The following is a 13,976-nucleotide window of genomic DNA, read 5'->3' on the forward strand; positions in this document are numbered from 1 at the left end:
AGCTGTCAACAATACTTATACGTTATTTTTATATTTTTCATTTCTCAGTAAACACTTGTATAAACAAATTAGAACGATTCTAAACCGAACATAAGTAATACGTACGCAAGTCGATCGAGTAATGTTCGAAAATCGAACAACTCGAACGGTTAGTTCGTCTGGTATGGAATGTGTGGAACCTGAAAACCCCCTACCCTTGACCCAGAGTAACCCATAAAGGGAACAAATATACAATTTCTTTCGGCAAAAAAATAAAAACTTTGCTTTGTTGTGTAAATCTTTAATGCTAAAAAATGTGATCTTAACCGGGATTCTATTGTATTTTTTTTCATTAAAGAACGTAGATGAGACACCTTTTTCTGACTTAATTGTTATTGTTAGCAAGCAACTCAAAACATTGTTAGAACAAATTCTGTACAGTGAGATCGTTTCAAAACACAAGCGTAATTTGAGAATCTCTCTTGTTTCTAATGGCTTCACTCACTGCTTGACGATGGGCGCGTGTATTCGGACGAGTGCTTCGTGACGTGCTGATTTTATCTCTTTGAGAAGATAATTAAAGTTAACCTACTGCTAGTACAGTACAGCAAAATGAAAAAAAAATGCGTTTAAAATGTTGTTTTGATATAAATTCAATTCTTATTTATACTGTTCTCCAAACTAATTGAGTTTAGTTCGATTTTTTTTAACTTAAATTCGATTTGTACAGTCGTATTGTAAAATTGCCTTTTCAATGTACGGAGGAACGCACACAATTTACAGTCCTAACAGTTAAAATTCCAATATAGTAAAGATTTTGCTAACGAATTTTATCGTTTTTCTTTATCTCAATCTATAAACCATAAGAAGAATGAATCTACGAAAAATGTTAATTGAAGCAAAGGAAAAAAAAACTCTTAATATGCCAACCGATGTCAGGTTTCATTTCGCTAGCTTAACACTAACTGCCGTCTATAGCTACATACGAACAAGTGAAGTCACACACGCTCTTATTGATCTAACATCAGTGTCTGTATGATAGTCTAATTTGGTGCTACCTAACATAAAACGTTACCCTAAACCTAAAAGATAGCAAACTGTACGAGAAAAACCACTTTATACAAACGCATTGAATCGTTCCGTGTGTCTGTGTGAGAATCCAACTGGCTAGCAGGTCTAGTCTAGAATACCTTGGGCACCAAAATGTTTCGCACCGTCGAGCAGTAGCGCTGCCAGGCCGAGTTGTACTTCTTGGCATTTCGATCGTTCAACCGGAGGGCCCGTTGGATCAGCAGGGCCACAGTGAAGAGCACCGCCAGAAGTGGAGGCCAGGCGAAGCGCCAGTACAGCAGCGGTAGCAGGGCAACGTTTTGCAGGATGTCTCCGACGTAGTTCGGTTGGCGGATGTATCCCCACCATTTGGCCACCAGCAGGCGCCGGCCTTGGAAGGTCGGTAGTGTTTCCAGATCTGCAGAATGGAAATCTATTTTAGTAAATGTGGCAACTATTCGGATGTATCGATGTGTCGAAGAATAAATAACTGGGTTCTATACAGGACACGACCGAGCTCAATGACATTGAAAATAAAACAATTCTTTACAATTAGGTTCACATTCTGATATAAAGTTATGGAAAACTTATTCTAGTTCAAATGCTCACATTGTTTGCGAATGAGTAAATTTACATTTTGATAATAATTGGTTCTAATTTAGTTTCATTCCAAAAATTGTTATACTACACTCAGAAAAATAATACAGTAACCGCAACCTGTTCTTCATGGTCATTTCAACTATGTACTCAAATAATAGTAACGACCATGCTAACAGATTATTCACCATCCGTATTGTAATAAGCACTAAAACAAAAAACCTACTACTTGAATATACTATTTTTCTTTATGACTTTTCTGGCGTGGTAATTCTGACAATCATTAAAATAAGAACGAAAAAGTCCCAATGACAAAATTACAAGTAAGGTGAAATTGAACTTCCGGTCACCATAAAGTTGAGAAGTGATATAGTTATGACTACCAGTGTTATTCCCCAAGAAATTCGCTGGTAAAAAAACCCGAACGATTTCATAACAGAAACATTAAATTTCCTGAAAAAATCTCCATAATAAACGTTTACATTCTATATAGGAAAACGTGTATTTGTTGATGTAAAAGCTTCTTCTTGTAAATTCGGAAATGAATGATGCAGGAAATCATTTCTGTTGTGATCAGCAAATTTGCACGAAGGGGTGAGTAAATTAGCGAAATTAATAAATTCAGATCAGAAGGGATCTTTATTAGGAAAGATCACAAGCAACCTTCTTCGGCAGTGATCAAAAATGGCCAAGCGTGACGTCTTTTATGGACAGTCTCTAAGTAGCTGCTTTGTTTATTTTCGGTCACGGGTTTCGAGAATGTCACGAGTTCAAAATGTCATGACATTTTCATAATAGGACTGTCATATCCGCTGTGACCGATCTGTGGCGATAAATTGAATGCGAACGGCGGTGTTTTTATTACCGGTTCAATTTCAGTTTTGAAAAAATTTAATAGCAAAGTTTGTTCATGCAGATGTTTTAAAAATATTACAACTATTCACTTAAATTTCATACACGAGGTATCAGGAGCGCAGCTTCTGCCTTTCTAGTATGACGCAAAGGCAAGAAATCTTACAGCAGAGACAATAAGTTTTGCGCTCGTATTACTTCTACAATTCTGGTTCATGCTAAACGGGGTTTAAAAAAAAGTGAATCCAAATTCTGGAAGTCAAAGCATTTACTTTGCTTTTCTCAGAGCAGAAAACAAGTAAGGATACACAAAAAACCGTCTACATTGGGAAGCAAGACTCTTGTGCATGTTCCCCTACACCTCATCGATATAAAACGAATTTCAAAGTTAAGGCCATCGTCCAAGTACCATGCGCGCGGGTGGTTTTAGGAAATTTTCGATGGAAATTTTGAAAAATTTGCCAAAACCAAAAACATACAGACCTTTGAAATACTTTTCTCTATCTACAGGGTAAAAATGGCTGGAAAATTCGTAGGATTTTCCGAGTCTTATCAAAAATAGCTCTGAAAAATGAGTGTTTTTGTGATCTTTCACAATTATCTGGAAAAATAATGCGATGACATAATTTTTTTTTTCAAATAAACCTTATGATGGATACACAGATTACATTCGGACACATTTTTGGAAAACCTTTTCACGCTTTTCATAGAAAATCCACGAATTTCAAAAATTTCCGCAAAATCGGTTATATGAAATTTGTTGATTTTCCATAAAAAGCGTGAAAAGGTTTTCCAAAAATGTGTCCGAATGTGATCCTTGTTGCCAGCATAAAGTTTTTTTTTCATACCATCGAATTATTTTTTCAAATAATTGTGAAAGATTACAAAAAAAGTTAATTTTTTTCAGTGCTATTTTTGATAAGACTCGGAAAATCCTCCGAATTTTCCAGTCATTTTCACCCTGTAGATAGATAAAAGTATTTCAAAGGTCTGTATGTTTTTGGTTTCGGCAAATTTTTCCAGTTCTAGTTTTATTTATTCGACCTGTTCTACTGTCAAATTTAAAACTGGTCTACGATGCCGTTCTTTTTTTTGTATATTTGAAACACGAGTAAAACACTGCTGGGACTACCAGTTTTTCTTGTTATAAAATTCAGATTTAAATTTTGTAACTGACATAAATTATGCATCTAGAACTAGAACACTACCGAATATGCCCTAAGCCTTTTTGGCGGCTGTCTCTCGAAAGTTGTTGAATTTGAAAGGAACTACTGTTGATTGTGGCTAACCATTCTCAGACTGAAATAGTAGAACAACTATCGGTGAGAGCAAACGGCGACATTCACGAGAGAAAATGTCATGAGATCTATGACATTTTTCATCCGCTGTAGTCGTGGCGAAGTCTCGGTTAATTTTTCAAAAGGGCGTATAAGCAAGTGACAGTTTCTCTTTGTTTACTTTCTCTTCTATTAATTACCAAGCGGTTTCCACGTTTATCACTCAACTCTTTGCATGAAATGATACCCGAAACTTTCGACTTTCAAACAGAATAGTGATATCAAAGAAAATCTTTTTAATCACATCACAATAATCGAAAGAGAGAGTGATTAAAGAGAAACTGTCACTTGCTTATACGCCCTAATGAAAAATCAACCGAGAAGTATAATCGGCGATTGCTGTCATTTGCGCGGATTGACCGTTCGCTGTTTCGTGTCATTCTCCACTACCGTTCGCAAACCTGCTGGTATGACTCTAATCATTTTTATTAAAATTATTTTATCACCCTACCGGCAATATTGTTCAGTCACTTGTGATTATTGTCATAACTTGTCCAGCAGTCTATTTTCTTCTGATCATGGCTCGCAGTAGAAGTTACATTTTCATATGTTAATTAAAAAGAAATCAATTTTAAAGAAAATGTTCTTCTTTGCTGTGCACCTAACTTGTTCTCATCGCGACAAAGTCGAAAACGGAACGTCAAAAACAATAAGTTATGTGCGCTTTGCATAAATTTGGGCGTATATCTTAACCTTGACCCCTAAATGACTACTGAAAATATTATTAGGTGATATGGAAGCATGTACAGTCGTCACTTTTTATGCGAATTTTTCAAAAATAATGCGGTTTTGTATGCGCTACGTATTCCTCGCACAAAAAAGACTTGCGTGTAGTACATCAAGTTAAATACAAAAGTCTATCGGACAGAGTAAGAAGAATAAGCGTGCACCCATTGTTAGTAGGGCAAAGTTATCTGCATTCATCTCGTAACTCAAGATTTCGTAATATTTTTATAACGAGTCTGTGTCTAAACCTCAAGTACCTATCTGTCTCCCAGTCTCTTCAACATATCACACAGCTGAATCTTTATCTTTATTATCAGCACAACACGCTCTCACCCAGCGAAGGTCGTTCACATTCCTATGCAAATAAGAACAAGCATGAGCATGAATCGAAACAATTGCTGCTACAACCGACCGTTCGCTGCGTGAACACTGGTAACGCTAGGATCGTTCATTCGATCTGTTCAGAGAAAATTAAAGCTAACAAAAGAAAAAATAAAACCCGTACTCACCGATAAACTTCTCGCCCAGCGGATTAAGTCGATATTGATGCTTGAGCCGGTTGCTGGAACGTTTGATGATCAATCCGACGATCGCCACGAGAGCCACTAATGCGAGCATCCAGTTCGGCACATCGGACAGCTTGTGGGCGGCCACGTACTTCGGTAGCAAGGTTAGCGTGAATGGGAAAATAGCATATCGGAGCAGTAGCAAAGCGCCAAAACCTTCACTTTGCAAATCGAAGGAAAACGTTAGATGATGCTCGTATGCTATCAAATCCAACAGATAGATGACAGTGAGGGATGCCACAAGAACCGGGGTGGCCTCGAATTCCAAGTTTTTCGCAAAGTATGTTATTTGTTCCGTATAGGTTAGGTTTGATTCGGGTTCTGTCAGTGGCAACGAAGGGAAGTGCAAGTTGCGATAAAGAATGATAGAATTGAAGACCAGTGCCAAAATAATTGAGATATGGTAATGGACCAGTTTCAGGTTGACGATGTTGAACGCTAGCGGATTTATTTCTCGTCCCACAAAGTAGTCGGCAAGAAATTGGCCGGTTTTGGCATACGGATTCCAATTGGTCTGCGGTATGTAGCGCGATTTGAAGAAGGCTATGGCGGCAGCGACCAGTGCGTACACTAAACTGATCACCAAAAGTTGATTGTAGCCTTTGCTGATGATTGAGATTAACGGATAATGATAGCAGTATTCGGCAACAAAAAAACCTAAACCGGCAAAGATACCGCATGACAATCCGGTGAAGGTAAAACTTTGCTGGCCACGAATTTCGTCTACGATTTTAACTGCCTTTCCAATGGGCAGTGCGGTTATCAAAGCAATGCCCCAGGTGAACAGGAGAAAGATGATTCCAATCTCGCGGTTGAAGTACGTCGACAAGGTCTTAAATTCATCCCAATTTGCCGGAACCTTGAAGGTACAATCCCGGTGGGCGACTCCGGAGCAGAAATGGTTGGTGAAAAATATGAATAACGGTACTAAGAGAATGACAGCGGCCGCTCCCCAGTTGCCACCGAGTTCACGAAGTTCTTGCAGTTGCTTCGTTGCACTTCGTCTAGCGTACGATTTTTTAATGGAAATACCATTATCATCTTTTCGGAAGCTTTGGAATTCAACATCTTCTTGATCGGAAAATTCCTGAGACTCGTTGGCCACGCTCACTGAACGGGAGGCAGATGGATGGCTTCGACCGGTCGTTGTTACGGTCGATTGCTGGCTGGTGTTGGGTGTCAAACTTTTTCCGCTGGAGAGCTTCTTTATACTGGCTTCCGTTTCATCCAGAATAACCGACAACTGCTTGTCACGCAAATTTTTCTTGAACGGTGGACTCTTATCCCGATTTTCGGAGCTTCTAATTCTGGTAGATCGTCTGGGTTCATCTGGAGATATTTTAACAGGTACCACGGTTTTTGCAGCAGGTACAGTCCGATTAGATTTACGAGCTGGCGATGCTTTTCTGGCAGGAGACGGTTTTCGAGCCGGAGATGGTTTTCTAGCCGGAGACGCTTTCCGTGCCGGTGATGCCTTCCGAGCGGGCGACGGTTTTCTGGTGGGAGATTTTTTAGGTGGTCTTCCGGGAGAAACTCTACGGCCAGGTGATGGTTTTCGTGTCACCGGTGGCGACGGACTCCTATTACGGACTACCGATTTGCGGCCACGCTTCGCAGTTTCCGCTGGTCCAGGAACGACAGCGGCTGATGATGCTATCGAGGCCACTGACCCCCCGCCTCTCGTTGCGCGACGACTTTCCATTCCACCTGAACACACAGAAAGAGAGAAAGAGTCAGAGAGATACAGAATAAAACCAGATCAGGATATGGCCCCAAAAATAGTAGCAAGCTAAAACCACCCGACGGTGATGCAAAATCAGCGCTTTTCTAGTTTTATGCTCTACGCGGTACACCGGTACTGGTAGTAGTAAATATGCTGCTAAGCGGGTGAGATCGTTCTCTCGCATCACAAGCGAAGTTTAAATTTCCCCATCCATCACGGTGAGAAAGACAATAAGACAGAAAAAAAAACGCGCGTCTCTTCCAAAACAATTTCCGAGCTCAGGAATTTGCACCAAAATACACACCTATATCTATCAATTTCACCGTACTTACTTGCTCAATCTATGCTCGGTTTAATGGACGATCGAATATCACTGGTTTGAGGCAATTTTATCTGGAAACAGTTACCAATTTAAAGTAATGCGAGAGCCACCGTTTTCTGGCCAAGCATCAGATAGACGCCATTCACGAAATTATGCTGCTTGCTGATGTGTATGCGTACCTACGGTTATCAGCTATGCTTTTTGGTTTGGTAATGTTGGCAGTATATCTTGTGACAAGCGCTACGATTTTGTGTATGTGGGTAACGAGTGTAACGGGTTTGTGTCTATGGCGATAAATCTAAGTTAGTTCATGGAGAGGGCGTTTATTTAGGATATGGATGCATTTTTAGGACGTTTGTTTGGCGAGAAGGCAAGCCCCAAAAAATCGTTCTAAGTATAAAATTCGCTAGTTCTTGGATAAATGCCATACATTTTAGTAATTGTAATCTATTTTGTAGCTTTTTAGCACATTATGCGATGTCGAAATTGTCAAACCAATCTGCTATTTAGCGGTTGAATATTGTTTCGTCTGTTTTATGAAACTAAGCAGACTTCATTTAAACATAACGTTAATTTTTGATATCCGCTATGCGAAACTGTATGGTAGCTGTCTTAACATATTGAACACGATTCTGTGTTTTGACCAAACGCGAAATTGGCATTCTACGAAAACACTCGGATCGAAATACAGAATGTAAATTTTTACATTCCATTCGACCGGAATACAGAATCGAGGTATTTAATGAACTTTTAGGTCATCCAGTATGTACGTTAACGCTAGCATCAAATTTTATTTTTTATTCAACACATCAAATGGTTTCAAATCTTTGGTTATCACAAAATTCGCTCCATCCTTGCACATCCGAGTCATCAAACGGGCAATATTTCTCGCATCATGCAGTCCACTGTGCGGTCGCCCTTCGAACCGTATCCCTAGGCTTTCCAGGGCTTCTCCGAAGTTAGCCGGTCGTCGTTGATACAATTGCTATTGGGGTAAAACGAGTGGAGTGTAATTAAATACAATACACTGAGCAAATACTGATCAATCCAAACCCTATATATCGTTCGAACGTCAATCCACAAATCAAAACAGGACGGCTTGGGGATTCGTTTACGTGTGCATTCTTTGCTCAGACATGATCCCAGATCCCAATCAGTCCACGTGGCAAAAGCTACATTACCAGTCTTGTCTCGAAGTTCAGTTTTTGGCAGATAAAGTTTACGTTCCAATAGAACTTTGTTCAACCATTTGTTGAACAAAATGAAGCACGTTGGAAGAGGCACACCGGCGTCAACCTGCTGCTGTCGAATTCCGGTTAGCTCTGTGCAGAACTCACTCAACCGAGGGTTCTCTATCGGCATAACATACTGTTGGAATTCCGATTCAATTTGGCCACTACTTAGATTTAGTAGCACAGCAGGAAATTCGATGATTTCGTGAGTTTTCCATTTCTGGGTTTCTTTGGTCCAGCAAGTAGCTTCCAAATCCATAACAATAATGTATCGGAATGTTTGGGTCGAGTGTCTGGCAGTTTGTAGTCGACAGGAAGCACTATTTGCGTACACAGTTTCCACTGCGTTAAGCAAACTGGAAGGAGATAAAATCTGAATATGTGTGGTATCTAATGAACAGATAAATACCGTGCAAAGTCTAGCAGAGAATCTCTGGAATTTCGACTGTTCATTCTCGTTTCAAAACATTAACTGCATAGCAATTGAAGTTTTCTAAATTCCTATCATTTTTTTGTTTTTATACCGATGAGTAACCTAGGGTAACGAAAACAATTCGTTTTATGATCGTTATGCTCGATTCCAAGAATTCGTTCTGGAACCAGCGATGCCAGATAGTTGTAGTGTCATTTTCATTGTATCCAGCGGGGGAAAACAAGGAACGACCTTTGTTCTGCTCGCCAGGCAAGCAATTTTAATTTTTCTTAAAAAAAACTGCCAATTTCCGAAAATATCCTTAGAAAAATACAAATTTCCGTTGATTTTATCTACGGATCCGGACATCCGTAGTAAATCACCGAATCCATAAGTCTACGGAATTTCCGTAGATCTGACATCACTTCTTTTTGCTGTTCTATCGGGTCGTTATTTCCACTCGTTCCCGAACGATAAAAACAACGAAAACAAGTTTCCAAAAGCGAATGTAACGTTTGTAACACTACTGAATGTATTTCAAATAAAACGAAATATTTTAATATGAACCACAGGACATACGAATTTTTATGATCACTTTGGTTTTAGTATCGTTTGTGAACTTTGGATTTTGAAATAAATGACGTATAATAATTTTGAACTTATCGCCAAATATTTATACACGTATCATTTCTTAGTATTTATCAAAAATTATATAAAATTTTCACGAAGGAATATTAAGAAATACGGCAATGCCAGCAGTCATTTAGAAGTGTCTCGGATAAAAGTAAAATGGCGGTGTAAAAACCCCTTATAATTTGGTGCTGGATCATCTGAAATTAAAAAAAAATCAATGTTTATTAGTTCGATAATAGAGAAGAATTTTTATTAGTAAAATAATAAATCGAAATTTGAACTTTTCACTCTTTTGGAACTCTTTGAAGGGGAAAAACGGATTTTTTGCGAAAAATGTCCGTCACTATTTAATATTGTAAAATAAAATTTTTGAACAAGTTTGAAAAACGCCGTGCCACTTCTAGTATGCAAAAAAAAATTAGAGGGTTGTATTCAAGACACGACCGAGCACAATAACATTAAAAATGAAATGTTTCTAGGGTTCCCATTATAAATACGAAAATAAAGATGATAATGATGATGATACACTAAACTAAAAACTTATTCATTTGACTAATTACAAACTTGCTCTAGTTTAAGCGCTTAGATTGTTAGCGAATGATAAAATTGACAATTAGATTCTTTCTTGATAATTGATTCTATTCAATTTTGATCCTTTTCCACAAATTTTTACATTGTTAAGTTTTTGAATAACGTCCTTTAACTAGAAGTCAATTATGATGAATTCAAAGTTACTCGAAATTTCAATTTTAGATACAAACAACCTAAAGATTTGAACCTGAACAAAAAAATTATTTTTTTTTATGATAATAATTTTCGAGAAACGTACAAACTTATTAATTTTACAAACAGTTAATCGATCCAAGAGAAGATTTTATATATTTTAACGAAAAATGTTGTGTTGGAGTTTACACTCAGTAATAGTGTAATTTTATTAATCCTTTTTCAAAATCGTCGATAATCTTCGGAAAGTGTCGGTAAATAATATGGCAACAATACGAGGAAGAAAACATGTGAAAAAATCCGCATAAAATATTTAGTTATTTACATTGATTTTCGCTTTAGTATATTAGGAATATACGGAATGGATTCGCAACAAAATTCCGAAATTTTGTTCATATTGTAACTTGATGTTATTAACACATTAATGAACATTGTCTTAATTACAACGCGTGTAGTCATCAGACGCTTATTGTTTTGAAGCAAATAATAATTCAACTGAAACTGGCGGTTAACCAAATTCTACGAGGGTTCCTATTCAAACGATACATGTAAAATCGCAAGTAAGCTTACCTTGAGTTTATCTTTGAAACTATACGATATTGCATCTAATTGTACTATATATGTGAGCCTGTGGAACTCATTTATACTACTAAACCGAGGAGGCCGCTTTTAGATAAGTTTCAGAATTTAATTTTGAATCATTTGTAGCGTTTTATTCCTGGTGGGACAACAACTTGTTCAGTCACATTGTCACGTTTTGTTCGTATGGGAATTGAGATTTAAGTATGCAAACCGATCAGTTGGCAAATTAAAACATTTTTAAGTTTACAATATTGAAGCTTTGGAATCATTTAAATTAGGAAAATCCATTAACAAATCATCGAGGAACAAGCGCTGCAAATTAGATCCGAAAAATCAATCGCCGATAATTCTAAATTAGCCTGATAGTTACCAGAGAACCAAAATAAAATACTCAATTCAAACCAATTTTTCAATGGGATGCAATTGAAATATTCAAATGTCGTTATCTCATAATAGGCATTTTTAATGGTAAAATCGACCAAAAATTTGCTAAACACATGGGATATTTCGAAAGAATCGGTAAACACGCTGATTCGGTTCTCCAATATTTAGATGATATATAAGAAACTCAAGCGAACACGGTGTTGCGCAGACAACAGGAAATTTCACCAACGCATAATGCAAAAGCGACAATCCAGCAAGTGAACGCATATACAATTCAGTCATCAGCTCACTGGACGAGCTACTTGTTTCATTCACAGTCAAACATCAAATAGGCAAAGAAATATTGTGCAGCCTATATTTATAGATTTCTCTTCATACTACGCAGAACGATGTGGTGTTTTTTTATGTAATACGCAAAGCCTCCTATGCCGAACAAGAAGTTGACGTCATTTTGTACAACAGGGATTGGTGGATGAAAACATAGGTCGATTCCAACCATTTTTTTCAATAGTATGCTATTGAAATACTGAAACGACGTCGTCATACATTTTTAAGTTAAAAGTTTCCGAATCGATTGGTTGTTAAATTATAACAATCCATCAACAAATGACCGAGTTATTAACGTTCAAAATTATGACACAAAACAGTTACGCGACTTTTTTTGAAACTTTTAATTGACACCCGACCCCATATAATGAAGAGTAATGCATTTTTAATGCCAAAAATGTGGTGCTCAAAATTACGACAGGATCCGAAACAATAGGATTGTAAACGATAAATAATGCTCTGCACTAACAATATACACATTTTAGGTTTAAGAACTTTGTACTTGCGTTGAAATTTCTATAAATAAAACTGAAGAGTAAAGTTAAACATTTTACGCGCTTGGTCCGAGAAGGTATTGAAACTCGACAGGCATGTAAATAATCGCAACTGTGTCAATTTTACTCTAATCGACTTGAAACTTTGACACAAAGCTTTTGAAATTATGCGCATTATGATGCTGTCGAAATCGTCGAAAACAGTACACACTTAAAACTTAATATTTATCACGGCGAAAAAAAAGCTGAAAACGAACGGCAAAACGATATTTTACTAATAGTACCCACTTAGAAAAAAACGTTCAACGGTGGTCCTTCATTGGTCCAATACGTTGTATCATTGGTCCAATGAAAGTCCAATCAATCGTTCAACGGGAGGCCAACACGGGTCCTTCGTTTGCCGATTTTGAAACAGACCGTTGAACCGAATGCCATTTTTTTCGTTCAACAAACCCGGCAGACAGAGGTCCATTGTTGAGCCATTTTTAACATGAGGAGTTGGAGCCCCGTTGGACTAGTTTTACTGCAGAATTTCTTAAGTTTTCTCTACTCATTTGTTTAAACTAACAATACATACCTACACAATACTTCTACTTCACGTAGAATAACAACAAATTTTCTTTCTATGTAAAGGTAACACTTAATTTTCACACTATTTTTGCAAGAGAAAAAACAACAACAAACCGTTCCAGCAAATTGAACGAATATTTCGTGCAATATATCGTTCAACAAGCGATCAAAAATCAACAAAATTGAACGGCCTGCTGAGAGGGTACTGTTGTTGTTCCGTTGAATTCTATTATATCACGTCATTACACTCTCACAAAGTCACTATTTTCACAGTCACTATTTTTCCGAAAGTGTATCAAACGTTATAATACAGATACGTATTTCGGAATGCTATTTGCATCCTTCTTCAGAGTATCGGTTTTATAAGTTTATTCTTAAACTTATAAAACCGATACACTGAAGAGGGATGCAAATAGTATTCCGAAATACGTATTATAACGTTTGATACACTTTCGGAAAAATAGTGACTGTGAAAATAGTGACTTTGTAAGAGTGTAATGACGTGATATAGTGGAATTCAACGGTACAACAACAGTACTATTAGTGAGAATATTCTACTAACAGCTCAAACAGAAATTTAGTGATATTTTACTGAAATTTCGGCTAAGATAGCTTTTTTCCAAAATTCTCGCTTTATTATTTCAGATTTCTGGACAATTCAAAATGTTATACTGATATATGGTTTTGTAATTTACCGTGTTTACTAGAGATGGTCGGGTATCGGGTATTTTACCCGAAACCCGACCCGTACCCGACGGGTTTTTGGTCGGGTACGGGTAAAAATTTTTATTTTCGGTCGGGTACGGGTAAAAAAATTTACTGCTCACTCGGGTACGGGTCGGGCAGCGAGAAAGTTCACGCGGAACTTGATATGTACTTTCAAGTTCTCAAAAGTTTCGCGTGTACTTTTAAGCAGCAAGAAAATGGATTTTTAAAGTAATTGTTGAACTTCTGGTTATTTGGGAACTTACTGAAATCTCGGTAAACAACTTTTACACAACCGGAATTCGGTGATTCATCAAAGTATTTTCCTTCAGTGCAGAACTGAGTGATGTAAATAAGTGCATGTGTTCATATGTGCAATTAGTAGCGAATAAGAATTTAATCCGAACATAGCGATATGTTTCGTGATATTAAGAACAAATTTGTTCACGAAAAGAAATCCGTTTCTGCTGTTATGATTAGAAAATCATGAAACCAATCATTTTAACTTATCATGAAATCATGAGCAATAACTCTTCTCCCATGAAAATTAATCATGGTACGAAAATGCGTTACTTGAAGAATGCATTTCTTTCAAAGCTCGTAAGTCTAATTTTCTACCCGAATATCACTTTGAACTTTGAAACTCTGCCTTAAGTGATGTGATAGATTAATAGATTAATGGTAAAGCAAAAAGCAGACATTGAAAAGCAAGATCTACTGAAAATATTTACTTGATCCTGAAGCATGTTAATCGTGTTGTTT

At 37.3% G+C, this 13,976-nt stretch overlaps 2 protein-coding genes across 2 annotated transcripts; both read right to left on the reverse strand.

Moving 5' to 3' along the window:
* Window positions 1-265: 265 nt before the first annotated feature.
* LOC131430040 (lamin-B receptor) lies at window positions 266-7,318 on the reverse strand. The gene is made up of 3 exons (XM_058594656.1): window positions 7,163-7,318; window positions 5,051-6,814; window positions 266-1,447 (listed from the first exon to the last, which is right to left on the reverse strand). Exons 2-3 carry the CDS (start codon window positions 6,807-6,809, stop codon window positions 1,161-1,163), a joined length of 2,046 nt encoding a protein of 681 aa, XP_058450639.1. The 5' UTR covers window positions 6,810-6,814; window positions 7,163-7,318; the 3' UTR covers window positions 266-1,160.
* A 617-nt stretch (window positions 7,319-7,935) lies between these two features.
* Window positions 7,936-8,972, reverse strand: LOC131428869 (3'-5' exonuclease Snipper). Its single transcript, XM_058592928.1, has 3 exons — window positions 8,794-8,972; window positions 8,206-8,740; window positions 7,936-8,137 (listed from the first exon to the last, which is right to left on the reverse strand). The coding sequence occupies exons 1-3, from the start codon at window positions 8,835-8,837 to the stop codon at window positions 7,943-7,945; spliced, it is 774 nt and encodes a 257-aa protein (XP_058448911.1). The 5' UTR covers window positions 8,838-8,972; the 3' UTR covers window positions 7,936-7,942.
* Window positions 8,973-13,976: the final 5,004 nt, after the last annotated feature.

Source organism: Malaya genurostris, chromosome 2, assembly GCF_030247185.1.
Source record: "Malaya genurostris strain Urasoe2022 chromosome 2, Malgen_1.1, whole genome shotgun sequence".
Classification (NCBI taxonomy): Eukaryota; Metazoa; Arthropoda; class Insecta; order Diptera; family Culicidae; genus Malaya; species Malaya genurostris.

Bases quoted from the DNA above. Each gene is read 5' to 3' on its own strand.
- LOC131430040 (XM_058594656.1), bottom strand. From the start codon at position 6,809: ATGGAAAGTCGTCGCGCAACGAGAGGCGGGGGGTCAGTGGCCTCGATA. The intron at 1,448-5,050 runs GTGAGTACGGGT...TCCATTCTGCAG, and splicing joins GCTGGGCGAGAAGTTTATCG to ATCTGGAAACACTACCGACC.
- LOC131428869 (XM_058592928.1), bottom strand. From the start codon at position 8,837: ATGAACAGTCGAAATTCCAGAGATTCTCTGCTAGACTTTGCACG. The intron at 8,741-8,793 runs GTATTTATCTGT...ATCTCCTTCCAG, and splicing joins TCTCTGCTAGACTTTGCACG to TTTGCTTAACGCAGTGGAAA. The intron at 8,138-8,205 runs GTTTGGATTGAT...TTACCCCAATAG, and splicing joins ACGTTCGAACGATATATAGG to CAATTGTATCAACGACGACC.